Source organism: Lissotriton vulgaris, chromosome 5 (assembly GCF_964263255.1).
Source record: "Lissotriton vulgaris chromosome 5, aLisVul1.2, whole genome shotgun sequence".
Lineage (NCBI taxonomy): Eukaryota > Metazoa > Chordata > Amphibia > Caudata > Salamandridae > Lissotriton > Lissotriton vulgaris.
This window is the reverse complement of record NC_141693.1, coordinates 1,100,854,817-1,100,882,540: the sequence shown is the minus strand read 5'-3', so window position 1 is coordinate 1,100,882,540 and position 27,724 is coordinate 1,100,854,817. Positions and strand designations below refer to the sequence as shown.

Genomic DNA, 27,724 nt, shown 5'->3' with positions numbered 1-27,724 from the left:
ACCCGAGCTGCTTCTTCGGCTCACTAGCATGCTTGCTTCCGTGCGTAGACTCGAGCTCACGGTGCGTAACATGTACGGCCTTGGGCGTCGATGCAACCTGCTGTTTCGGGTGTGGCTTGGTCTTTGACTCGAGAGCTTTGCTTAGTAGCGGTTTAAGCGCAGAAATTGTCGGTTCGACAGTCTTTTTGGCCTGTAGACTTTTAGTCTTGTCGCCATGCTTGGGCGTCGACGTCGACTGCGTCGAGGCGACGTGCTTGACTGTAGAGATTGGCTTCGGCGCATCGGTCTTCGAGGCGGCGCCCCCTTGTGACCCCGAAGGGTTGCCGACACTCCTTGACTTGACTGGCGTCGATGAGTCTGATGGCGTCGGTCCGATGACTACTTTCAGTAGTTTCGGTTTTGGTTTTGGCTCCGTAGGTTTCGGTTTCGATTTTGATGGATCGACCGATGGCTCCTTCGAAGTATTCTTAGCCGGGCCTGGAAGCGGGGCTACAGAATGTGGAGTAAGATCTTGGCTAAGGCCTTTCGGCGATGCCTCGACCTGAGCCGTAGAGAGCGTATTGTCATTATTAGGCCCCGCTACAGCGGTTGGGCCTGGCTCATCGCTGGAGTCGTCATCGACGGCCCCGATGGCCTCTGCCTCTTCCCCTACCTCGACGACGTCTTCTTCATGGACGTAGTCCTCGTCTTCTTCGTCCACGTCTAAGTTGGAGTCATGCTCCGACGCTGGGTCCGACTGCTGGTCAGGATCCTCGTCGTCGGCGCCTTCCTAGTCATCGGCCTCGAAGATGTTGTCCGGCTCGGGCGCCGACTTCTGCGCGGACTGTCTTGCTGCGCGTCGAACTCGAAGTGTTTTCTTCGACCGGAACTTCGAGCAGGCCATACAGATGGCCTCGTCATGGTCCGGGGATAAACATTTATTGCAAACAGGGTGCACATCAATGTGGGGGTATTTAGAGTTGCAGACGGGGCATCGTTTGAACGGGCTCCATTCCATCGTCGTCGTAGTTTGGGCCTTTGGTGTCGAAGTCAAAGCTGCCTTCGACGTCCTGTTCAAAGAACTGGAGAAAGATAGGCACCGAACGAGACAATACCGACGCCCCGAAGGCCTTTTGGCCTGAACAACGAGTTATAATAAAGTTTCCGAACTGGAGTCGAGAAGTACATCCAAACCCTATGGCGGAAAAAAACAATCTGGGGATGGAGAGGATGCCCATGCGCACTGTAGTCCAGGGGAGGAGCCACCTATCTCGTGATACTTCGAAGACTCTTCCAGGACAACAACGTGCAATCATCCGGACCCAACACTAGGCGGCGATCTATGCACAGATATGAATTCAGCAGCCCACATGCCTCGAACATAAGGTTTTGTAAATGTGTGTGTTGTAGACCATGTAGCTGCTTTACATATGTCAGCTACAGAAATGTTACGCAAAAAGGCCATAGATCCTCCTATTTTGCGAGTAGAATGTGCTCTTGGAGGTACTGTTAAAGTTCTTCTAGCTTTAAAATAGCAAATTTAAATACCGTTGGCAGTCCATCTCCAAATGCTGGATTTTGAGATGGGTTTCCCATCATGAGGTGGAGCAGAAGCAACAAAAAGTTGTTTTGTAAAAATATTTTGTCCTATCAATGTAGTACAATAATGCTCTTTTGATATCCAGTGTGTGCAGAGCTCTCCTTACTACTGAATCAGGTTGTGGAAAGAATACAGGTAACTCAACTGATTAGTTAATGTGAAAAGCAGAGACAACTTTTGGAAGACATTTTGGATCTGTACGAAGAACAATCCTATCTTTATGCAGTTGAAAGAAGGGTTCTTCTAAGGGTAATGCCTGTAACTCACTAACTCGTCTTAGTGAAGTAATAGCTATTAAGAAGGCCACTTTCCATGAACAATTGTAGTGAACAATTGTGTAATGGTTCAAACGGTGGGCCCATAAGTCTTGTAAGAACAAAGTTAAGGTTCCAGACAGATGCAGGTTGTACTTTGGGTGGTATTATTCTTTTAAGGGCTTCCATAAAAGCTTTTATCACAGGCACTTTAAATAAAGATAATTGTTGCCTGTTCTGAAGATATGCAGCTACTGCTGCAAGGTGTAGTTGAATAGATGTGTAGGCTAAACATGCGCATTGTAGATGCAAATAATGTTTTGTAGACACACAATTAGCGGATGAATTGAATAATTATTACAATATATAATAAATCTTTTCCACTTTGCTGCATAACATGCTCTAGTGGTAGGTCTTCTTGCTTCTTTGAAAATTGTCATACAGTCTGGTGGTAGATTTAGGTAACCAAACACTATGACTTCAGGATCCAAATCTCAAGGTTGACGTCTTTGGGTTTGGGATGTCAGATTTCTTCATGGTTCTGTGTGACAAAATTAGATGTCCTGTGAAGCTTCAGATGTGGAACCACTGACAGTTCCAACAGTGTGGTGAACCATGGGGGAGCTACGAGAATCAGTGTGAGAGATGTCTGTGAGTTTCCAAACTAAATATGGAAGGAGGGGGATAAACGGAAAAGCATAAGAAAACATCCCTGACCAATTCATTCATAGGGCATTGCCTCTGGATAGAGGGTGTGGGAACCTGGAGGCAAACTCTGGGCACTTTCAGTACTGTGCTGTGGCATAGAGGTCTATTTGTGAAAATCGCCATTTTTGAAAGTACGGAAAGAGAACGTGTGGGTGAAGTTCCCATTCGTGTATTTGTTGTTTTTTGCTGCTGCGGAGATCTGCAAAAATGTTGCCTGTGCCTGGAAGGTGCTCAGCTAGTAGATGGATTTTGTGATGAATTGCCCAATGCCAAATGGGCTGAGAGAGGCGTGATAGTTATAGAGAGTGTGCCCAACCCCCTGTTTTTGTATATTGTACATTGTTTTTATTTAGAATTTTTTTTTTGTCCTCATTTGCCTTGCCCTTCTCTCAAGTAACCGCCAACCACCTAGCGTGTCGCACTCCGAGATACTCGAGATTTTAACTATCGCCCACTCAGTGACACGATTTATGAGGATTGGCAGTAGATGGACTTTGAGAGGTAGAGGGAGTGGATGGGGGGGGGGCGGCAACTATTTCCATTGGACCAACAGGTCCCAAAAGCCAAGTTACATTTACTGCAGGTTCTGGCCATGTCCACCTTAGATGTTTCATACATAGACAGCCAGCTTGCGTGTGATGGCGCCGTATTTTCCGCCCAGACTTTACATATCTGCCTCCTGGCCAGCAAAACTGCATAAAACAGAAAAGACCTTGCCTGGCCAGTTATACTAGCATCCAAGCCGAAGATAATTAATGGCAGTGTGATGGACAAGGATATATTTAAGATAGAATCTAAAGTTACTTTCACTTCCTCCCAAAACTGGGCAATGTAATGGCAGTCCTTGAACATATGCACGTCCGAGGCCTCGATGTAATTACACTTATTGCATTTCTTGCCTGGGAGGAATTTAGACAATCTCAGGGATGAGAGGTAGACTCGGTGTATTGTAAACAAGTGATTACATCTCAGCCATGCTGGTTTAACAATTTTGTATAGGAGGGTACAAGATCTTATCCAAGTTTCTACACACTGGGCGCCTAACTCTTACCCCCACAGTTCTTCGGGAAGAGTAAACTCCCCATCAGCCTCCTCCAGCAAACCCCAGTACCACTGAGCCACCTCTTTACCCCCCCCCCCTTGTCGTTCCACCAACTGTTGTTCCAGGCTACCAATCTTCCCAAGTGGTACCCCTTTCCTACACAGAGCCTTGGCCCAGCTGTCCAATTGTAGGAACTTAAATCTAGAGAACCCAGGGTCCAGCTGTTCCTGTAACTCCTCCCAAGACCTCAACGACCTTCCTGTCATCAATTCTCCCCATCTTATTATTCCTCCATCCCTCACCGGGATTGCTAGCCTGTCTTTCAGACATAGTGGAAGGCCCGGGGAGTCCCAAATAGGTGCTTAGTTTGAAAAATACGGCAAACCTAATCTTTTCCTTTTCTGTACCCAGGCTTTTGCCTGGGACATAAGAATTTTTAACTTGACTTTTTAAAAAAAAAATTGGTCCCAAAATTTAAACAGGTATCCGTCAATTGGTAACGCAGCCCCTACTAGCATGGCTTTAAACATTGTCCCAGCAGATGCGTTTGATGGTGTTTTTAACAGCATTCTAGAATGGGACAACTGAAAAGCCCATGCATAGTACTGCAAATCCGGCAAGGCAAGCCCCCCTTTTCCCTCCTCCTCCTCAACTTCTTCCATGCCACCCTCAATGATTTATAATTACAAATGAAAGAATGTATCTCTCTCTGGCACTTATCTAAGGTTTTACCATCAAAGGCCAGGGGGATAGTATTAAAAATGAATATAAATTTGGGGAGGATAGACATCTTTATCAGACTCACCCTGCCCAGTATGGTAAGTGGGAGATTGGACCAAGTTTTTAGCAATTTCCTACATTCATTGTAGACTCTCTCTAAGTTGGCTTGAGCGATGCCTCCTACTTCTTGAATCACCCGAATTCCCAGATATTGCACAGAGTTGGTCACATTCAGCTGTAAGTTAGGGATATTCCATACCATGATGTCAGTTTTGCTGGCGTTGATCTCATACCCCGAGATGCGACCAAACTCTTCAGCCCTCTTGATAACCACAGGGAATGATGTCTCCGGATCAGACGTTAGAATGAGAATATCATCTGCATAAAGTGTGACCCGCCTCTCCCACTCCCCAAATCTGAATGATGGAATGTTTTCATCTCCCCGTAAGATCTGAGCGAACGGTTCGATGTACAGATTAAAGAGGAGGGGAGAGAGCGGGCAGCCGTGCCTCGTGCCCCTCATTATTTTAAAAGATTCTGTCAAGGCACCATTAATTAGCAGCCTTGCCGATGTGGCATTATACATAAGGGTAACGGCCCGACAAAATTTCTCGCCGAAGTTAAACTTCTTCAGCACTGCAGCCAAATAGGGCCAATTGACCCTATCGAAGGCTTTAGTTGCGTCTAGGGTGAGTGTAGCCAATGGAAGAGAAAAAGTCAAAGCAATATCTATTGCCCCCACCAAATCATACGTCAGGTCAGATAACTGACGCCTTTTGATAAAACCCCTCTGATCTTGGTGGACAATTTCCCCTATTACTGACCCCAATCTTGCTGATATAATGTAAGCAAAGATCTTATAATCGCTATTCAATAACGATATTGGTCGTTAGGACCCACACAAAGTTGGGTCCTTCCCTGGTTTGGGGATCAGAACTATGGGCACCTCACCCCAAGATTTTGGGGGTACTTGCCCCTTCCCAAGGATCCCATTAAAAAGGGCAGTCAGTGTAGGGGCGATAACATCACCCAAGGCCCGATATAGTTCACCTGGTAGCCCATCAGGGACTGCCGCCTTCCCATGCTTGAGTTGCCTAATAACTTTACTGACTTTGGCCACAGATATTTCCATCTCTACATATTCGCTCTGTACTGATGAGGGACGGTAGGGAAATCTGGTCCAACCATGTATCCCTTACCAGCTGATCGTTCGGGATATCTTCCCCATAGATCCCCTCGAAAAACTCTCTAAAGGCAGTACCTATCTCCTGGTTAGAAATCCTGGCCACACTCTCACCCTCAAACATGATTTCTCTGATGTAATTTTGGGCTTGGTCTGCCTTAACCTTCCATGCAAGTAGCCTGCCCGCTGCCTCCCCAAACTCGAAATGGGAGATCTTACTCGCCTCCCATCTCTTAGTGACTCTTTCTTATAAGATGTTCTCTAATTGATTTTTCAGCGCGCCCAGCTTTTTTTGTTTGTCAGGTGTCCCTATTGAGGCCCCAAGCCTCTGCTCGATCGACTCCATTTCCTGCTCAAGGTTCTTAATCTTCTTTCGATAAGTACTGTGCCGGTAGGAGGCTCTGTTTGTGATACATCCTCGCAAAAAGGCTTTCATGGTCTCCCAGACCGTATCTAGTGCCGCGGATTCCATATTATTCTCCAGGAATGAGGTGGTCTCGCTTACCAGAAAACTGACTCCCTCTTCTTCCAATAGGATAGTACGGTCGAATGACCAGGATGGATGTTTAATCTGTGCTTCGAGTTTAAGAAAGAATAAGAGAGCTGAATGGTCAGATAGATGGGAGGGAAGATAGTTTATCCCAGACAAGGAATTCTTAAGGCAATAGCTGAATAGCGCATAATCAATTCTTGATTTGTGCTTATATTTGAGGTTCCTGAAAGAAATCCCCAGTTTATTGCCCGCCCTTTCCCTCCACAGGTCTGCCAAACCAAGCTGTGTCATGATTCCTATGAGGGACTGTCTGGATTTGGAGGACGTGCAGGCTCTAGAGTTGGTAGATTTATCAAGATTTGTGTTAAGCACGATATTAAAATCCCCCGCCCAAATAATAGGAATTTGGGAGGTCATCAGATGGTTCCTTATTGTCTCCAAATAAGACGGGTCATCAATATTGGGCCCGTAATACCGACTAATATACACACCCAACCATCAATAGACATTTTCACCAAGAGCCATCTCCCACTCTGATCCTCCTTATATTCTAAAATCTGAGCCTTCGCTGATTTTTTACATAATAGGAGTATTCCTCTTATATTAGCATTGTGGTCAGTGCAGATGAATTTATCTTAATTGAATAGTGGCCTCTGCTTTTAGAAGATGTGACTCCTGGATGACAATGATCTGCGCGGGGGAATCTCTTAGATATTGTAGAATGCGCTCTCTTCTACCCCTCACGCGCAGACCATTGACATTCCAGGACAAGAATTGAACAGAGGTCATCGTCTGATGTCTATCCTTCTCCCCATTTCCTTCCTCCTAACGATCTTATTTTCCCAAGGCTGAAAATATACCCTGCTAGGGCACAGAACTGAAATAAGAAGGCCTGACTCCTGAGGATTTTTAGATTTTATTCCCCCCCCCCCACTCCCCCCTCCCCACCCTTGAAGAACCCTCCCATACTTGCTCCGACCAGATGTAAAGCCGGATTTGCGTCCTCTGACACCCTTCCCCTTTTGCACCGCTTAGTGCTCCTTGGACCCTCCTAGAGCAAACAAACACGGTTGGATATTTTTCAGTGAAGCTCCAACTAAAACCCATATCTTCCACTTTTTATTTATTTATTTATTTTTTTAATTATTTTTTATTTTATTTTTTCCCACCTTAATTTTAATCACCAATACATCGCCCCGTTTTGTGTGAGCAAGAGAGGAAGGAGAAGATTTATGTTTCGTGCCTTTAAAACACCCCTAATTCTCCCTTTCTGTCAAGATCAAAGCCCACTCTAAATGCTGCACTGCTAAACTCCACCCTGAGAATGGCTACTAATGGACTCGAACAATTCATCGGCCTCCAAAGGGGATCTGACATTGTGCATCTTGTTATTGTACATAACCCGCAAAAATGCGGGAAACCTCATCTGTACAGTTGCACCGAAAGACCTAAACTTGTCCATCCTCTGGCCCAGTTCCCACTGTCTGTCCAGAGTACATTTGGAGAGGTCAGATCGTACTACGAAAGAGAAGTCGGGCCCTTTAACGATTTTGCTTTTAATGAAAGATTTAAGATTTTCTCCTTCAGAGTGTACGTAAGGAAATTAATCAGAATCTTCCTAGGCTTTGTTCTGCCAGGGTTCAAGCGGAACGGGTCTCGATGTATTAGTTGAATATCTTTTTCAAGCTCCTCGATGGATTCCTCGACATTAAGAGAGTCCTTCAAGACTTTAATCACGAAGGCCTCGACATCCCCCCCTTCCTTTCCCTCCGGTATCTTCAGGAGTCGCAGGTTGTTTCGCCGCGAGTAGTTTTCCAATGATTCGACTCTCTCTCTCTCATAGCATCTCCTTCTCTCTGTAGGTTTTGGATCTTAGATTCAGCAACCTCTAGACTAGCCTTCAATACCCCCACGGAACCCTCAAGTATCTCTGTCCTTTCACTCAGCCCATCTACTTTCCTCTCCAAGACCTCGCATGATGCTCGTATATCGCTTTGATTAGTCTTAGATATCAGGACATCATTCCTGATTTCTTCCCTCATAGATGCTATTGAGACAAGGGCCTCCAATGTGCTCCCGGCACGGTTTGCCTTCTCACTCTTATCTCCTGCATCAGCCCCCTCCTCTTGACCCGTTGGAGCTTGCTCACAGCCAACATTGCCTTCAACTCCTATTTCAGGGAGAGGGGGTAACTCAGCCATCTCTAAAGCTAGTGTGGAAGTATTAGTGATGGTACTATCAGTGAGAGAGCCTGAAGGCATAGGTGTATTCGGGAAAAATGTAGGCGATTGTACAGAGGTATCTGGAACTATAGCAGGTAGCAAATCCAACACCTGGGGCAAAACTTTAAAATATGAGCGCAAAGAGGGGGTAATCTTTCCGGTGGCACTATTTGAACCTCTAGTGTTAGCCCCCTTCTGAGAACTACCCTTGTTTTTTGTGCCCTTACCCACCACCTTGCCCCTACTACTACTTGCCCTCTGGTTGAACTTACTACTTTCTATGCTGGTAGTAGTAGTTTCGGTAGTAGATCCCTTCGCAAACTTAACACCCTCAATAGTCTGGGATTCTGGGGCTTGTAGTTTCTTTCCTGAATTCTGATTTTTCCCCCGTTTCCTGCTCACGCTCTTAGAGTTTGCTTTCTTGTTAGGGGCTCTCCCGCTGCTGGATTTATCTGCCTCCGTGTCTTCCACCTCCCCCCCAACCTTCCTTGTAAGCTCCACTGTTGTATTGGAAATACAGCCAATCTTCACCTCCGTGCAATCTTTCCCCCGATTCCTCTCTCCTCCACTGGGGTTACTAGACAGAACCGAAGGGGTCTGCTGCTGACCAGCCCCCCCACTGCATCCCAGCTTACCTCGTAGGAGCCCCCGAGCCGTGCGACCACGGCGGAGCTCCACGGCTGCTCTTCGCCACCGGCTCCACAGAGGCAGAGAGGTAAGGGGGAGGGGCCGGGAAATGGCGTCTTCAGCCCGGCACATCCAACAAGCTCGCAGGGACAGCGAGGGAAAGGCTCCGCGCAGACCAAACAGTCAAGAATCGGTGATCCGCTGCTACCATCAACACGGAACGAGGGGGGCACTTCTATTTTCGGAAGGTGGGTTAAAATCCACAATTACATCACCATTAAGGCTCCAGAAAGGCAGCAGCACCGCGGTGCATCGGAGATAGTGTCAAACGCGCGCGCCGCACTAGCCTGCGGCCGCCATGTTCTTCGAGGATAGCGTATATTGTACATTGTCATATTGTTTGTCCATATTAAGACAACTTTCATTACCAGGTGAGGTAGAAAAGCTTTCAACACTAGTTGAACTGCTTGCAGCTCTAGGTAGTTGATGTGATAGTTCTGCTGTTTGGAGTTCCAAAGACCCTGAAATGTCAGCTGTTGTAAGCATGCCCCTCCCCACCCTGTGAGAGATGCGTCTGTTAGCACGACTTGTGGAATAGGGTCGATGAATGGCCGCCCTCTTGACAAATGTTGTGTGTTCCACCACTGCAGAAAGTGATGAGTGCGGCTGTCTACCAACACTAGATCCATCAACTGAACCTGTGCTCGATTCCACTGACGTGCTAAGCACTCTTGTAGAAGGACAATGTTTAGTCTTGCATGAGGCACTATCGAGATGCATGATGCTATCATCCCCAGTAACTGCAACTGGTTGACTTGAAACTGCTGTAAGTGTTTGCAAATTCTGAATCCTGGCAGCATTGGGATATGCTAGAGCCATGTGAGTGTTTAGAATGGCTCCTAGATATGGTTGTGTCTGATTGGGTTGAAGATGGGATTTCTGTATATTGACTGTGAATCCTAACTGATGAAGAAGATTTAAGGTAATCTGAGTGTGATGTGAGAAGTGAGTTGGCTTTTATGAGCCAATAGTCTTTAGGTTCATCTGAGGACATCATTTTTTGTCAAAACGTTCTAAATAGTAAATATTCACAAAAACACAATATATAAGACTGGTGGCCTCGTAAGCGTCTCATGTCTTACATGTAGTAGTATTTTTTAAATAGGCAAAATAACGTTTATTAAATTCAATAGGAGGTGCAATGAAATATTCGTGCAAATGTTTTTGTTTTTTTAAAGTATGCGGCACATCAGTAAGCGTCTGCTTTTTCTCAACTCAAGAAATCGTATTTGAATTTACTTTATAACAGAGGAAAACTCACCCTCTTTCTGGTGGATACTCTTACAGTCCTCACAGACCTTCCTCCTCCCCATTCAGTGGAGTGGACTTCTAGGGCTTAAACAGGGTCCAAGTTAGGTTTGCAGTCCACTACTGCTGATGAACCTCTGAGGTTGCATCAGAGTTTGATAAGAAAGTTGGTATGATCATGCAGGGCTCTGTGCCTCACTTTCGGAGGCAGTGTGATGCCACCATGGAGCTCAATGGTGCCACCTGTCGGAGCACTGCAGCAATTGCTGGAAAATATCCGGATCTGGTCTGGCGCCTAGGGAACCTCAAAAGGTGAACAGTCTGCTGTTATATATAGTATCTACCTGAAAGGACATTTGGAGAAGGTAAGAAAATTGTTATTCAGGAGCGCAGCCAGAAAAAGACTAAGAGATGCTTCCCTTTCTGGAAAGCATTTTATGTTAAAATCACTTCCTCCCACAAAGGTAAATATTTAGTTTTCTCAATTTGTTACCTTTGCCTCAAATTGTAAAGCGCTCTGATATCCTTTGGGATCAAGATTGCGCTAAATAAAACTTTATAAATAAATACGATGTTGCAGTGACAAGAGAGAATTCTAAAGGCACGGGAAAAGTAAGCAGTCCTTGAAATTAACTCCGCAATTTGGAATTAATCTTGTGATCACACTCTTAAAATAGGGCGTGATGCAAATTGTAGAAACCTGCAGCCAATGGCTGATCTATAATATCCTTGTATATCTTCATAGGTGTAAACAAGAGATCACAAATTCATGTCCCTGATGTCAAGGCTATGTAGCCTAGATCCACATGTACTTTCCCAGTTCCAAACTATTAGCAGCAGGTTCTTATATATACTGGACCAACTGTCTAGGTTTCAATCTAACACCTGATGAAGTCTCAATATTCATAGGCTGTTCCACCCACTTATAGATTCCACCTAAAGGAGGGCGTTGGTTGTGATTCATGACTTCGCTAATCACTAGATTGGTGAGTATGGGCTCATGGAAACCTTAATGGCCTTCTGAATTTCAGCCGTGGTTGAAACAGATAATTATGTCCTGCAAAGAAATGTATTTTAAAGATATTGGTGCTATACACATTAGAAAAATGACGACGTTTCCAATTACAAAATCATGTTTTATTCATGTGTTTTGCAAAGAAACAAGATTTCAAAACATGGAGTATTTTAAATTGTGTAGTTCAAATGTATTAAGAAAGCTTCTATAAATGACAAGCAATGGAAGTACTATTTGCGGTAATACAGCAAAACAGAAGAATATGCCAAAACATTTAGTCAACCATATAGATACAACTACAGTTTCAGTGCATAAGTATCTTCTCATGAGTAAAATCATAGCATTAGTCAGCAAACTTGGCAAAGCACTAACTCTAGAAATATCCATTTAGTTCATTCTTAACTAGTTTCTACCTTTTTTACTATTCTGACCCCCCCCAAAACAAGCCTTTCTAAACCCTTCCCTCTGACTCTTCCCCCTCCGTCTCCTTTTTACTTATCCCAAGCATGCTACTACAGCTATGAGCTCCAAAACATCCCTCAACTATCCTTCTCAATCCAAATAACATAATACCATATCCACCACTCAAATTACTTTCTTTTTTCACTATACTAATTCACCACTAATCCGTTAAGGGTTCTGGTGAAGCGTGCTACTCGCTGAAAAAGTGCTTCGACACTCCGTCAGGGGTAATAAACACTATATAAGGAAAATGCTACTTACCAGTATGCATCTGTTCTTGGCATGTAGAGCTGCAGATTCGGTTACTATGCAATAGATCGCCACCTGGTGTTGGGCTCGGATGATTGCAGGTTGTTGTCTTCTTGGAAGAAGTCTTTGTAGTCACGAGATAGGTGACTCCTCTCTTGGACAATACTGCGCATGGGCATCGGCTCCATCCTTAGATTGTTTTTCGCCATGATGGGAAATGATGGAGGTAGTAGAAGTAAAGAAAGAAGGATGTCCATGCGTGTGCATCTAAGTAAGATGAAAAACTGGAACGGATACAAGTCCCGGGGAGGCAGGAGGGTGTGTACAAATCTGCAGCTCTACATGCCAAGGAAAGAAGCATACTGGTAAGTAGCATTTTCCGTTCGAGGCATATGAGCTGCAGATCGTACACTATGCATTGATTGTGCAGCAGTGTCTCCCTTAGCGGTGGTCACCTGTATCCGTTGCAGTAGTTTGTAAGAGAGTTCTAAGGACAGCTTGGCCTACAGCAGCTTGCTGTTTGGCTTGCACATCAACACAATAGTGTTTGGTGAATGTGTGTGGTGTAGACCATGTTGCTGCCTTGCATATATCCTCTAGGTGTATATTTCCTAAGAAAGCCATAGAGGCTCCTAGTTTGCAAGTAGAGTGCGCTCTAGGAGGAACTGTCAATGTACGTTTAGCTTTAATGTAGCATATTTGTATGCACTTTACAATCCACCTTGCAAGCCCACCCTTTGAGATGGCGTTGCCTTTGTGTGGAGGAGAGAAAGATACAAACAGTTGTTTTGTTTTTCGAAAGGATTTCGTTCTATCTATATAGTATAAGAGAGCCCTTTTAACATCTAATGTGTGTAAAGCCCTATCCGCTACAGAGTCTGGGTTTTGGAAAAACACCGGTAACTCTACAGATTGATTTTGGTGAAAAGGAGTGATAACCTTTGGAAGAAATTTTGGATTAGATCTAAGAACCACTTTGTTAGGATGTATTTGAAAAAATGGTTCTTGTATAGTGAAAGCTTGTATCTCACTTACTCTTCTGAGAAAAGTAATGGCCACAAGGAAAGCGGTTTTCCATGTTAGGAATTGCAGTTCACATTTATGTAGCGGCTCGAAAGGGGGCCCCATGAGTCTTGTAAGGACAAGATTGAGGTTCCACACAGGAGAAGGTGGCAATCTTGGTGGGATTTTTCTTTTTAATCCTTCCATGAATGCTTTGATTGCAGGTACTCTGAAGAGAGACAGATGTTGCCTGTTTTGTAAATAGGCTGCAATTGCTGCAAGATGCAGGCGTATGGAAGAATATGCCAAATTAGACCTCTGTAAATGTAAAAGGTAGTAAATGATATTTTGGATGGAAGCATCCAGAGGATCAATTTGATTATTGTTGAAATAAATGGCAAATCTTTTCCATTTAGCGGCATAACACGCTCCAGTAGTGGGTCTCCTAGCCTCTTTAATGATGTTCATACAGTCTGGTGGTAGGTTTAGATAACCAAACTCTAAGACTTAAGGAGCCAGATCGCCAAATTCAGTTGGTTTGGGTCTGGGTGTCTGATTTCTCCATGGTTCTGTGTTAACAGGGAGGGTGTGAGCCGTAGCTTTTGATGTGGAACTAGAGAAATATCTAGTAGTGTGGTGAACCACAGTTGGCGTGCCCATGTGGGAGCTACAAGGATCAGTGTGAGAGACTGTTGTCTGAGCTTGCGCACTACTAATGGAATGAGTGGGAGAGGCGGAAAAGCGTACGCAAATCTGCCTGACCAGTTCATCCATATTGCATTGCCTTCGGACAGTGGGTGTGGATACCTGGCGGCGAAGGCTGGGCATTTTGCGTTTTCGTGTGTGGCAAACAGATCTATGTGTCAGTGCCCCCACCTTTGGAAGACTGGCTGAAGAACTTGTGGATGTATTTCCCATTCGTGAATCTGTTGTGACTGCCGACTCAACAGATCTGCTATCTGATTGTGAACTCCTGGAAGGTGTTCCGCTAACAGATAAATGTTTTGAGGAATGGCCCATCTCCAAATGTTTTGTGCAAGTTGGGACAATTGCAGAGAGCGTGTCCCCCCCCTGTTTATGTATATAGTACATGGCTGTCATATTGTCCGTCCGGATTAGGACAGCTTTGGTTTGTACCTGAAGTTGGAAGGTCTTGAGTGCTAAGAATATTGCTAGCAGCTCTAGATGGTTGATATGTATCAGTCTTTGTTGATTGGTCCATTGGCCCGGAGTTATGTGATATAAGAGATGGGCTTCCCACCCCGGGAGGGATGCGTCTGTTGTGAGCACTACTGTGGTACCGGCTCGAGGAACGGCAGCCCTAAGTTTTTGGTGTTCCACCACTGCAGAGAGCGATGCGTGCGGCTGTCTACCAACACCAGGTCTGTTAGTTGACCTTGAGCTTGGTTCCACTGTTGTGCTAGGCATTCTTATAATGGGCGCATTTGCAATCTTGCGTGTGGTACTATGAAGATGCAAGATGCCATCATGCCTATTAGTCTCATAAACACCCTGGCTGCAGAGACTGCTGGTGTTGAAAAATGGCGACTAAGGCTTGAATGCTCTGTATCCTGGCTGGACCGGGATACGCTAGGGCTGTAGACGTGTTTATTGTAGCTCCTAGATACTGATGTACATGCGAAGGCTGCAGGTGCGACTTGGTGTAGTTTATTGTAAACCCTAAGTCGTGCAATGTTTGAATTGTCTGATGTGTGTGTTGGACACACTGATTGAATGACTTGGCTTTTATGAGCCAGTCGTCTAGATAAGGGAAGACATGTATTTGTTGTCTTCTGAGATGTGCTGCTACCACTGCTAGACATTTTGTGAATACTCTTGGAGATGTTGTCACTCCGAATAGGAGCACTTTGAACTGGTAGTGTTGTCCTTCCAGTACAAACGTTAGATACTTTCTGTGGGCAGGATGTATGGGTATATGGAAGTAGGCGTCCTTTAGATCTATTGTTGTAAGGAAGTCGCCTTGTTGCAGCAGTGGAAGCACTTGTTGCAGAGTGATCATATGAAAATGATCTGATTGTATGTAATGGTTGAGGGGCCTGAGGTCTAGAATTGGCCTTAGTGTTCTGTCCTTTTTGGGAACTAGAAAGTACAGCGAGTAAACCCCTGTTCCTTGTTCTTCTAAAGGAACTATCTGGATAGCATCTTTTTGTAGAAGTGATAGAACCTCCTGTCGAAGCAGAGTCAGATGGTCTGTAGACATTGGACGCTGCCTGGGAGGTATGTGTGGAGGGGTTACTGTAAGTTTTAGGCAGTAGCCATGTTGGATAGTCTGTCTTACCCACTTGTCTGTTGTAATGGAATTCCAGACAGGTAGGAACTGTGTTAATCTGCCCCCTACAGGAGTGGAATGCTGTGGGGGGAGCAGAGGGAAGTCACTGTTTTGTGAGGGAAGAGGATCGGTTGTTGTCGTTACCGCGACCTCTTCCTTTGTTATTATTGCTTCTGTATCCTCCCCTAAAGTATCCCTTATTAGAGGATGTTTGGGATTTGAAAGATGTTGTAGTGTCTGCTCCAGTTTGTTTGGAGCCTCCTCTGTATGAGGAGAGACTAAAGGAGCTTCTAGCTGGTGTGAACTGTAAAGCCCCCATTGACTTTGCGGTGTCCGTATCTTTCTTCATTTTTTCCAGCGTAGTGTCTACTTCTGGGCCAAATAACTGGTTCTGATTAAATGGTTGGTTTAAAATGGTGGTTTGCACTTTTGTTTAAACCCTGAAATGCGTAACCACGCATGTCTCCTGAGTATGACACTGGTGTTTACAGCTCTAGATGCTGTGTTTGCGACATCTAAGGCGCATTTTATTAAGGCATTGGATATTAACTTGCCTTCCTGTATAAGGTCATGTGCTTGGTAGGTGCTCAAGTAGTTTTTCTAATTAGTCATAATGAGCCCTATCGTAACGAGAGAGGAGGGCTTGTGTATTTGCTATACGCCAGATGTTTGTAGCTTGTGCAGCTATTCTCTTACCTGATGCGTCAATTACTTTTGACTGGTGGGGGTGCTTCGCCAGAAGTTTGAGAGTTTGCCCTCTTCCTAGCATTGGCCACAACTAATGAATCTAGTGGCAAATGTCCTTTGATGTAGACTAGATCTGTGGGTGCTGGTCTATATTTTTTCTCTATTCTAGGGTTTAATATTCTAGAGCGTACAGGGTCTTTAAATACCTCTGTAGCGTGTTTTATAACCCCCTTGATCATAGGAGGAATTTGGGCAGACAGTTGAGAATGCTCAAAGGTATCTAGGAGAAAATCTTCTTCTATGCTGTCGGAATGCATAGGGACCCCATGGTAAACAGCAGCTCTGTTTAAGAGATGCCCAAACCCAATGGTATCTTCTGGAGGGGAAGGTTTTGATGGGTATGACTGAGGTTCGGGATGTCAGGCATATTTTGTGGGTTTGAAAAATTCCATGCAGGCACATGTTTTGGGTTTGAAAAATCCCATACACCCTCATCTAGCTGGTATGAATCAGGGTCTTGCATGTCCTCCCCTCCACCCAAATTGTATTCTTCATCATTCTTCTGTGGGGAATGTGATGATAATGGAGAATGTGCAGGAGAGATTTGAGGTGATATGTGAGGAGGATCAGGAGAAGGATAGAAAGGTGTAGGAGAGGAAGGGTGCATAGGAGATGTTGTACAGTCCTTTTTGGCAGGGACCACAGGTGTAGGTGGTGCATCTGCTGGTCTCTTCTTGTGAGTCGTAGCACCTACATGACCTGTTTTTGGGTCTATGTAGATCTTCTTTTGTCGAGGATCTGGTCTAAAAAGTTCTTCCTGCTCTACAACCTTCTTGGGCGTCAATTTTTTCGGTTCCAGAGGAGGTTGCAGTGTGTCTTTAGCCTTGGGAGGTGTTCTAACGTTCTGTGGCAAAGTTTTTGGTGCAAAGGTGTTGTTTTCGGCTTCGTAGGCATGTTCGGAGGATTTGGGCACCTCGGAATCAGGCTTTGGGGCGGTGCTTCTTTCGGTTTCGGTATTGGCACGTCTTTATGTTTCGGTGCCGGTACTGGTTTAGGCTTCGATGCCGAAGGGTCTTTCGGCTTCAGTGCCGAAGGGTCTTTTGGCTTCGGTGTCGAAGGATCTTTTGGCTTCGTGCCAAAGGGTCTTTTGGATTTGGGGCCGATGGGTCTTTTGGCTTCGGTGCCAATGGGTCTTTTGACCTCGGTGTCGGCGCAGAGGTGTCTTTTGAAGCACTAGAAGGCTTAGTTTGTTTCTTCGGAGCCGGGCTGGAGAGCGGGGCTTTTGAAGCATGTATTCGGTCTCGACTTGGGCCTTTGGGCGCAGTGCTGACCTTTGCCTTCGTTTTGGGCAGTGTATGTGGTGCAGGGGCAGGAGTACTCACGCGCTGACCCGATGGAATGGAGTCATCTGAGTCGTCTGCCTCTGATACCATCTGGAGATCAGGTGAGTCTTCTTTGGGAACGAGGGGAACCTCTTCGTCGAAGATGTCTTCCGGTACCGGGGCTGATCTCCTCATCTCGTGTCGTCGTGCTCTCCGATCCCGGATGTTTTTTTTCGATCGGAAGGATGCACAGGCTGTGCAGGTCGACTAGTCGTGTACCGGCGATAAGCAGAGGTTACAAACCTCGTGGTGGTCTCTATGTGAAAACTTTGCTTGACATACCGGGCATCTTTTGAACGGAGTTCTTTCCATGTGGTGTAGGCCGCACGGCGTCGATAGACCTAACGGCCCACTTCGATGACCGGAATGGAAACGATGGCGTCGAAAAGTATTGTAGTCGATGTCGAAGGTAGTTGTTGGAAGTTTGTGTAAGTTCTCGCTTCGAAGTAGCTGAAAAATCTTTTTCTGGCCGGAGCGTAGAAACTTTCATCCGAACCCAGTTGCGGAAAAAAACAATCTAATGATGGAGCCGATGCCCATCAGCAGTATTGTCCAAGAGAGGAGTCACCTATCTCGTGACTACAAAGACTTCTTCCAAGAAGACAACAACCTGCAATCATCCGAGCCCAACACCAGGTGGCGATCTAATGCATCGTGTACGATCTGCAGCTCATATGCCTCGAACATGCAATTACAATACAATACCTTTGACACACTGCAGCAGCGAATGCTTTGTGGATCGTCAGTTCATATAGAACACATCCGCCATTTTGTTTGCAATGAGATTTTGTGTCCTAAACTAAGCACTTGTGACTCAACAATGAATGGTTCCTCCGCATATATGCTGTTGTCATTGTGGTATTGAATACCAATGTGTGCCAAAACTGTTCTCTCGTGGCATCATTTTCCATGACTGGTCTATAAGTTTCTCAACAATAAATCGTCATAAATCACCCAGGTACCGGGGAGGGGAGAAGGAGGAGACAATGGTGTGCGGTAAACAGCTGTCTGTCTCATGTCATGTCATGTCAAGGCCAGGCTCTCACAGAATCGCTGTGTGTGCTAATTTGGAGGCTATTCAGCTCCTCGCCGACTGCCTGTGTGATCTTGAATGAACTAGTTTACCTGTCTGTTAGATCACCGGCCTCTGAGTACAATGAACTTCACCAACAAAAAAGAAACAACCGGTGTCTTTTGGCTTCCATCTCTAGACGAGTGTGTTTTGCTACCTTTCACAACCTCTCTTCTGACCCTCACCCTATGAAGAATCACAGTCACCCACAAACCTTTGATTTGCTAAACACTGTTTAATACTATTTCCCCACCGTAAAATGATTTGCCGTGGTAATTGGGGGGGCGCTTTTGGTTGTCGATGATGATGAGTGCCAAGTTCTAGAATTTTTTGTCGGAGGAGGTCCTTACACCTAACATTTTTTGACAGGGGGGTCTCGCATCAAAAAGTTTGAAGACCTCTGTTCTACACGCAGAAGATGGTAATGAGATTGAAAACAATACAAGGGTAGAGTGAATTGCGAACTGAAGCGATCCCGATTGACTGTTTCTAATCGGAGCGCAACAGTACACGTCCGAACCTGATGGCGGAAAAAAACAATCTAGTTGATGCCCACACGCACTTTCACCGAAAGGAGAAGTCACCTTACCTCGTGACTGCAAAGACTTCTTCGTAAAAAAACAACTTGCAAACATCCGGAACCAATACAAGATGGTAGGAGTATGCAAAGCATGTGTATCTACAGCAGACATATCAAACACATATTTTAAATTGAAATGATAAAGAAAAGGTGCCCATACATAAGCATTGTAATATGTAAGAGAGCATAACTATAATCACACTAGTGGCTGGCTAAGAGCGACTAACATCACAATGTTATTCACTGAAGTTCAAATACTCCAACAAATCTAACCAACAAGACAGATTTAAGCACTTCTTAGGGCTGGATTTAGAGTTTGGTGGATGGGTACTCAGTCAAAAATAGGTACATATCCCATCTACCTTTTTACAAGTGGCAGAAAATATATTACACTTGTAATAAACCAGAGAGGATGTCAATTCAGGTTTGTGATGGAGTAAGCTGTCTACCAAGCTCTAAATCAGGCCCTACGTCCATTAACTAATTCAAAATATAATCTTACCTGTTTCCTGCAGTGACTTCTACACATGTGTAAAAGGCGGGCTCACATTCAAAGTTATTCATGACTATGCCATGGTAGCCATTCATAACATGCTGGTTTATTCCTTTTCGCCGAAAGTGCTCCAACACTTTGTTTATGCTGTCAATACCATTTAATATAGCCTATATCAACAAAACAAACAAATAATAAGCATTATATTACATTGTATTGAATATAGGTTTGCATCTTAACTTCAATGCTTATAAGTGGTAGAGGTGCATGGAAAATGTTGCTTACACTGCAAGTACCGGTTAGTGGCGTGTAGTGCCGTAGATTCACATGCTGTGCATACTCCTCGCACCTAGAGTTGGGCCCAGATGTATGCAAGTTGTTTTTATTCAAAAGAAGTCTTTCGAGTCACGGGGTACAATGTCTCTTCTTCTTACTGGTAATGCACATGGTCATTGGCTCCATTGTTAGATTATTTTCCTGCACAGCAAGTGAGGATGCAATGTAAAGTGATGCGATGTATTGATAGATGTCCTTGCATAAGTGGAAGAAGAGATAGTAAAAGACACTGCAATGGCCATTGGCGTCCAGGGAGGAGGGTGGGCACATGTGAATCTACAGCACTACATGCCATGTACAAATGCTTAAAGGGTAAGTAACACTTTCCATTCGAGGCATGTGTGGCTGTAGATACACATGCTGTCAGCAGACTAAAACAGTCCTCTCAAAGGTGGGGATGCCTGTGGGTGTTGTAGTAGAGTGAACAGAGTACTGCCTGTCCAACATTGGCTTGTTGGCGGGATAGGACACCTACAGAGTAATGTTTTGTAAAAGTATGTTGTGTAGCTGCTTCGCATATATCAGCTATTGGAATGTTCCCATGCGGCTAGAATCGTCTCTACCAGATACTTTGTTACCGAAGGTAAGTAACTCATACAGCTGATAGAGACTACTAGCCACAGATTCCTTAAAGTAGAATAGATACTCTACCCATACCCAAGGGGTAGGAGGATCTGCGAGAGAACCTCTCCAGCCTGAACGAACACAGGGCCCTAACAGGGGATGAGTCACAGGGACAAGGAGAATAGCCCAGTCCCCCCAGGCAGAAAAGAACAGTGTAATCCTTGAAGAACACCAGCCCCAGAGGGGGTGCGTGATGACGCCAAAAAGGCGGCCCATCCCTTATCAAGCAGGAGGACGCAAGTACAAGGCGAAAGGAGGCCAGTGCATCCCAAGCCCAGACAAGGAACCAGGGATCTCCACCAGAAGCCCAAGATGTACAGACAACGCAGAAGAGTACCGAGGAGAAGAGCCACCCACAGACTCCAAGGAGAAGAGGCAAAAACGCAGGCAAAGCCCTACACCGGGAAGCACACCCAGAGAAAAGGGCAGCCGAGCCTATCACTGCTTGAAGTCAACACACAAGACAGAAAGGCACCTCAGCAATAAGGGCAGGCGGGAGTAGAAGAACGTAATCTCACAAGATACCCGCAGGACAAGAAGCAGAAGCGCCAGGGCCCACGCCAAGGCCCCCAGCCACAGAACAGAAGAGCAGGCGGGTGCAGCCAGCCGCCTACAAGCGTCACGAACAAACCCTAAAAGGGGGCCGCTCCGGAAAGAACAGAACCACAAAGAAGTGCCATCAGCTAGAAGATAAAAGGAGAGACAAGGGGGCGTGGCTTGGGCGCCGATGGCGATGGTCGCCTGAGAGCTCGGCTCCGGGACTGAGCCCGGGATTATCCTGTTAATCGGAGGCCGCGGGGCACCCTAGCCCCCGCAAATCGTCGCTCGGCCCACCTGGACCCCACTGAGACGCCCGGCGCGGCCTGGACGAGTGGTGCTTTGCCCGAAACACGAAGTTTGAGGTCCCGGGAAGAGCGACCCAATATGGCGCCCGGACCCCTTTGTCCCCTTGGACGGGGCCATTAGCCTGGAGGAACGCCGCTGGTCATAACGTGCCCTCCGCTCTTGTGTTTTCCAGGAGAGTGAGGAGCTGGACTCTGCCCTGTTGAGACCCTGGTATTGATGAATGCGCCCGGGCGATCGGAGCTCCTACCATAGTGAACCTTGGCACGCGGACGACTGGAGGTCCCGGCGGTGGTGACGACCTCCGACGCGGCGCCTGGCTGCATCCCCCGATCGTCCCGATCCCATGGGAAGCATAACCCCCTGGTGCCACAAAGTCGCTGGAGGTGTGGGTGGCCCTCGTTCCGGATCCTCGTCAACCAGACGGACCTGCCCGGCCTGGCGCCGAGTGTCTCCGCCTCCTCCTCAGCGCTCTCAGACGACACGGTGGTGGCGCGAGCCGAACCTGTGGAGATCCACCTGGCCCTGGAGAAGAGGATCACCGGCCTTCACCCCGAGGACCTCCATTCAGGAGAGTCATAGTCGGCGTCCGCACTCGGTGGCACCTTTATCTGAGCCCACACTGTGCGCTTCCCGCGTTATGGGGAAGCCGAGAGGGGCCAAGGGGCCCACCCCGGCCGCCTCTGACTCGGAGACCCCAGACAGGGAAGGCAGCGGCAACCCGGGGGACGCTGGTGGCGCTCCGCTGCAGCAACAGTTTGACCGCGTCCTGGAAGCGATTGCGACCACACGCTCGGCCCTCCAGCAGGACATTGCTCAGGTGGCGACGAGTCTGGGCCTCCTCAGGGCGGATCATGGCAAGCTATCGGACAGGGTCAAAGAAGTAGAAGGCTCGGTGAAAACCTTGGAGCCGGCGCAGCGAACCCTGGCCGCGGCAATGAAAGATGCTCTAACCCGGATTTCTGCCCTGGAACAGCGAGCGGAGGATGCGGAAGGCCGTAACAGGCGCAACAACATCCGAGGGGTAGGCCTGCCGGAGAAGATCGAGGATGGCGACATGGTGGCCTACTTGGAGGCCTGGCTCCGAGACACGGTAGCCCCGGAGGGCCTATCCTCTTTCTACACCCTTGAACGGGCTCATAGAGTCCCAGCACGGCCACCGCAACTGGGCCGGGCGCCGCGCCCGGTGGTGGCGCGCCTCCTACATTTTCGCGACAGGGACCTCATCCTCAATGCCGCTAGACATAATGGCCCTTTCAAGGTGGAGAACAGCCAGGTAAACATCTTCCCGGACTACACCTATGAAACCCAACGTAGGCGGTACTCATTCTTGGCAATCAAGCGTGAGCTCCGGAGCGAGGGTATTCAATACTCGCTCCTATTTCCTGCAAGGCTCCGCGTCATTGTTGACGACAAGACTCAATTTTTTGATACCCCGGAGGAGGCCTGTAACTGGCTTGAACTTTATAGGGCTGGGAAAGATGGCTTTGCCTCCACATCTCAGACAACGGCGGAGCCGGGACAGCGACGGCGATCCACGAGGGTGCGGAGTCGCCGGGGCCGTTCAGGCGGCCCTACTACTGCAGAGACATCGACGGAGCGGAAAGGTGTATTGGAGGTGTTGTCTGCCCTGTCTGGGTCACGAGAGGACGCTATTGCAGAAGAAGAGAACCCTGGTGACGAGGGGGCATCGACGGACTCGGAGAACTCGGTGACAGATAGTACCGGCACACCGGTGATTACACCAAAATCGGTGGAGGACCTTCTTGATGGACAGGGTTGACGGGGTGAGCTGTATCCTTTTGGGTGGGGGCCCGTAGCGGGGGTGGAGGGTGCCGATGGTTCAACATGATTACGGGAGAAGCGGGGGGGTGGGGTGCCCTGCCTTTGCCCCGAGGGTTTCCGTTACTGTTTAGGGCTTGCTTTAGTCCTGGCAGCCAGGGCGTCGAGGGCCCACTGCCACCGCCCAGCCCGCACCTGGCCCTTAAGGCCTTCCTACGGTGGCGACTGTAGGATTAGTTTGGGATGAGGGGATTTCTTGAGGGCATGGTTTGGATGGGAACTAGATGGAGTTATTTGGGTCCTGTTCTGGGGGGGGTGGGCAGGGGTTTGGGTAACGTAAGATTTGTTGAGTCTTGGTTGGGGAAAATGGCCGCCATCAGAGTTGGAGGGATTGTTGTTTGCCTATTGCTGAGACCCAGATGGAGAGACTTTGCACGCACAGTATGGGACAATGGCTGACGCTGCTAATGTGAAGTGTATTACTTGGAACGTGCGGGGGCTTCACACCATGTCTAGGCGGCACAAAGTCCACGCTTATTTAGTGCGTAGGGGAATACAAATGGCGCTACTGCAGGAGACCCATCTGAACAAGGCGGAAGGGGCGGCGCTACAGCGTAGATGGAGGGGACAGGTCTTCTACACGTCGTACTCAGCGTATGCCAGGGGGGCGCTAATCTGGATCCGGGCTGGGGTTCCCTTTCAGGTCACAAACTCAGTGGTAGATCCCGAGGGGCGTTACGTGGCCATCTCTGGTACTCTGGGGGGAAGGGACCTGAACGTTTGCTGTGTTTACGCACCTAACATGGACCAGATTGCCTTCCTTTCTAGGTTATCGGGCTCGTTAGCCCACTTTTTCACGGGGCCCCTCCTGCTCGGTGGGGACTTTAATTCAGTGGTGGATGTGGAGACCGATCGCTCGCACCCGCCCCTCCCTGATTCTCCGGTTCGCCGCGTGGCCAAGGGCCGTAGAGACTGGCAGACACAGTGGGGTTTGACGGATATTTGGAGAGCGCAGCACCCCGACACTAGAGATTACTCCTACTTTTCGGGCCTCCACGAGCTGCACGTTCGGCTGGACGGGTTTCTTGGCTCGACAGAACTGGTTGCGGCGGCCATCTGTTCCGAATACTTGACTAGGACCATCTCGGACCATAACCCCCTCCTGCTGGCCCTTCGCTGGTTTCCGGGGGCGCCGGCGGTGCCCACCTGGAAGTTACGCCCTGAGATGCTCGAGGACATTGTCTTCAGAGCGGACTTAGGTGATAAGATTGAGGAGTATTTCGCGTCCAACGGGGGCTCTGCGAGCTCGAGGGCGCTGGAATGGGACGCTTTTAAGGTGGTGGTGAGGGGTTATTGCATCACCAAGAAGGTAGGTATGAGGCGGGTTATCCTCGATGACTTGGAGGCGGCCGACCGGAAGCTTCGGGAGTTGGAACTCCGCCGCCCCGGGCACCCTGAACTCCAGGGACGCACGGCGGAGGCGAAGGAGGCGGTAGCGGCTGAGGTCGAGCGGCTGCGCTGCTTCGACTACAAGGCCTATACAGTTCGGTCCCTTGCAGAAGGGGATAAATCGAGTGCACTGCTGGCATGGTTGGCAAACCCTACGCGCCAGACCTCACTGACGACATCCATGCGTATGGCGAACGGGACCATGGTGCACACTCAACCGGAGATTCTCGGCTGCTACCGGCACTACTACGATCAGTTGTATCGCAGTCGCGCTGCCAAAGACCCCGACCTTCTTGAGGATTATTTGCGACCCCTAGTGCTCCCGGTGGTGGAGCCTGACGTGGCGAAAGCCCTAGGTTCCGATATCGAACTGGGGGAGATCCGCGGCGCCATCAAAAGGATGGCGTGGAACAAGACCCCAGGACTAGACGGTCTTCCTGTGGAGTTTTACGCGACCTATGCCGACCTCCTGGCTCCGAGACTGGTGATTGTTTATAGAGAAGCGAAGAGGCTTGGCCGACTGCCTGGCTCAATGCGTGAGGCCCTGGTGGTTCCCCTCCTCAAGCCGGGGCGAGACTCAACCGATCCGGCGTCCTACCGGCCTTTATCGATGCTGACGGTCGATTATAAGATTCTGAGCAGCATCCTGGCTTCGAGACTAGTCGGCCACATGGCCTCCCTAGTGCATGAGGACCAGGCCGGGTTCATCCCCAAGCGCAATACAACAATGAACATCCGTAGGTTGTTCCGCTTACTGGGTGAGCCGCTAATAGATGCTCCGTGCCCAGTGGTCCTGTCGGTGGACTTAGAGAAGGCGTTTGATAGCTTGGAATGGGACTACCTACACACGGTGCTGCGACGGTTTGGCCTCGGTGAGGGTTTCATCAGATGGACCGCGGTCCTGTACGCCTCCGTGTCGGCCAGGGTTCGGGCGGGCCCATTAATTTCCTCACAGTACCCGGTAGAAAGGGGCACGAGACAGGGCTGTTCGTTATCCCCACTTCTCTTTGCGCTGGCGGTGGAGCCCCTCGCAGAGTTACTCCGGTCGGGGGCGCATTACAGTGGTTTCCGGACCCCTTCGGGCCCGCACCATGTTTCGTTATATGCCGACGACCTATTACTCTTCCTTGAGGACCCAGTCGAGGCCCTACTAGGCGCTAAGACGGCGCTCACGGCGTTCGGGGCGGTCTCGGGCCTACGGGTAAATTGGAGCAAGACATGCCTCTTCCCGGTCCGTAGAGGCACCCCTAGTCCAGTCCTCATTGGAGGACTTAGATGGGAACCTGACTGTTTCAGATACCTGGGGGTGTACATTTATCATGATCCATCTGACCTCCTGGACGGAAACATCGCCAGATGTAGTCGAGCTCTACGGGGGAACATGGACTTCTGGGCTACACTGCCGCTTTCGTTGGCGGGGCGGGTCGCCCTCCTCAAAATGGTGGCTCTCCCCCGACTGCTATACTATTTCCGGGCGCTGCCAGTTTGGATCCCGCCAGCCACGTTTAGGCTCTTACGGTCGACGATGACTGGATTCCTTTGGGGCTCGGGCCGCCGTAGAGTGGCCCTTAAGACCCTGATGAGGCCGAAAGCCGAAGGGGGACTTGCAGTGCCGGACTTCGAGAAATACTATCTGGCGGCGCAGCTCCAGACTCTCACCCAGGAGGTTGCCAGGGAGTTCCGAGGCCCGGAGGACAGGAGAGGTACAGGGATGGCCAGGCATGTCCTATCTTTCATAGCTCTACGCCAACGTTTGACCTTACAGGACCTGACGTTGGAGGAAAAGACCATTCGCCTGTGTTGGAACCGAGCTCACGCCAGGGGCCAACTCCGGATACCGTATGCGCCGGAAATACCATTGGGGATGCTGACGGCGTTGCCCCATGGCGGGGATTGGTCACGGTTGGCGGACTGGGAGGACGCGGGGCTGCAGTTGGTGGGGGATCTTTATGAGGCCGGGGTACTCTTGCCTTTCCAGGAGCTCATTGACCGCTTCGAGATTCCCCCAGGGGACTTCCTGTTGCACTCGGCCCTGGTCCGTGCGATCCAGGCGCATTGGAAAGGCGGACAGGAGGAACCTCCTACGTCTCCGGTGTGTCAATACGTCATGATGTCTGCGGGCACGGTGAAGGCGGTCACCTGCCTCTACGGTAGATTGATCAATGAAGGGTTGACCCCCCTTACGACCCTCAAGACCCGGTGGGAGGCGGACATAGGCAAGGAAATCCCGGAAGCGACCTGGTCTCAGCTCGTGCGGCGAGCTTGGAAGGGGACGCGTCACGCACGTTTTCAGTTGGTCCACTATTATGTACTCCATCGGGCATACCTGACCCCGGCGAAAATCCAACAGTATTTCGCTACGGGCTCGGCAGCCTGCCCCAGGTGCCCGGCGCCAGAGGCAGACCTCCTCCATATGTTGTGGGCCTGCCCGGGTCTATCCTCCTACTGGGTGGAGGTGGAGAAGACCCTGACGGAGGTGACGGGGAGACCTCTATCGGTTGATGCGGCGGTGGGTCTGTTGCATTGGTTTCCACATACCCCCAAAAACAAAATTTCCAGTAAATTTATTGATTTAGGGCTTCTCTTAGCCAAACGAGAGGTGACCAGGAACTGGAAGGCACGAGCTGGTCCGACTGGGAGCAGATGGCATAGCGAACTATTGAAGTGGGCGGCGGGGGAGAGCACGCTGAGATACCAACTGGCTGGGAGACAACGTAACGAACGAGCACAGGAGACAGCGCTGGAATGGGAGACACTAGTGCAGGCCCTCAGAGACTATTGCGCCCCCAGCGACTCTGATAGTGAGATAGCAGCGCGCCCTGAGTCCCGATAGGCGATGGTGTTTACTGTTACTGGTACGCACATCTTGGGTCCTCTCACGAATCCTATTGCGGTAGCTACCATACACTGATGGCGGGGTTGGGTGGGGGAGGGGTTTCTTTGCAAGTTAGTGTTTTGTGGGTGGGACTTTCTTTTGGGTTTGGGGGCTTGTTTAGAAAAGCAGATGACGGACAGTGGATTATCCGGACCAGCCTTTCGCTCCTGCTGAACCCCCACTGGATTTTATCGCCCGACTTTGGAACTGTGGGCTGGAGTCTAGTGTATAAAAACGTGCTGCGGGGGGTGGACGGGATGCAGTCGATTGATTTCAGTGTATTTTTGATGCTGGTCATAATTGTAACAGTTTACTGATTCCTGCAATAAAAATATATTTCAAAAAAAAAAAAAAAATAAATAAAAGGAGAGACAAGTAGGACGGACCAGGCCATCAATACAGGAAATTATCCCCTCCGAAACACCAGACAGAGGACCAGACCAAACG

At 48.5% G+C, this 27,724-nt stretch overlaps 1 protein-coding gene across 1 annotated transcript in view; it reads right to left on the bottom strand.

The window, feature by feature from the left end:
• Window positions 1-27,724, bottom strand: part of SMC3 (structural maintenance of chromosomes 3) — an 889,895-nt gene that overhangs the window by 538,179 nt on the left and 323,992 nt on the right. Inside the window, exon 16 of the mRNA XM_086922774.1 lies at window positions 19,378-19,538. Coding sequence (XP_086778900.1) covers window positions 19,378-19,538 — 161 coding nt within the window. The remainder of the gene's footprint in view (window positions 1-19,377; window positions 19,539-27,724) is intronic.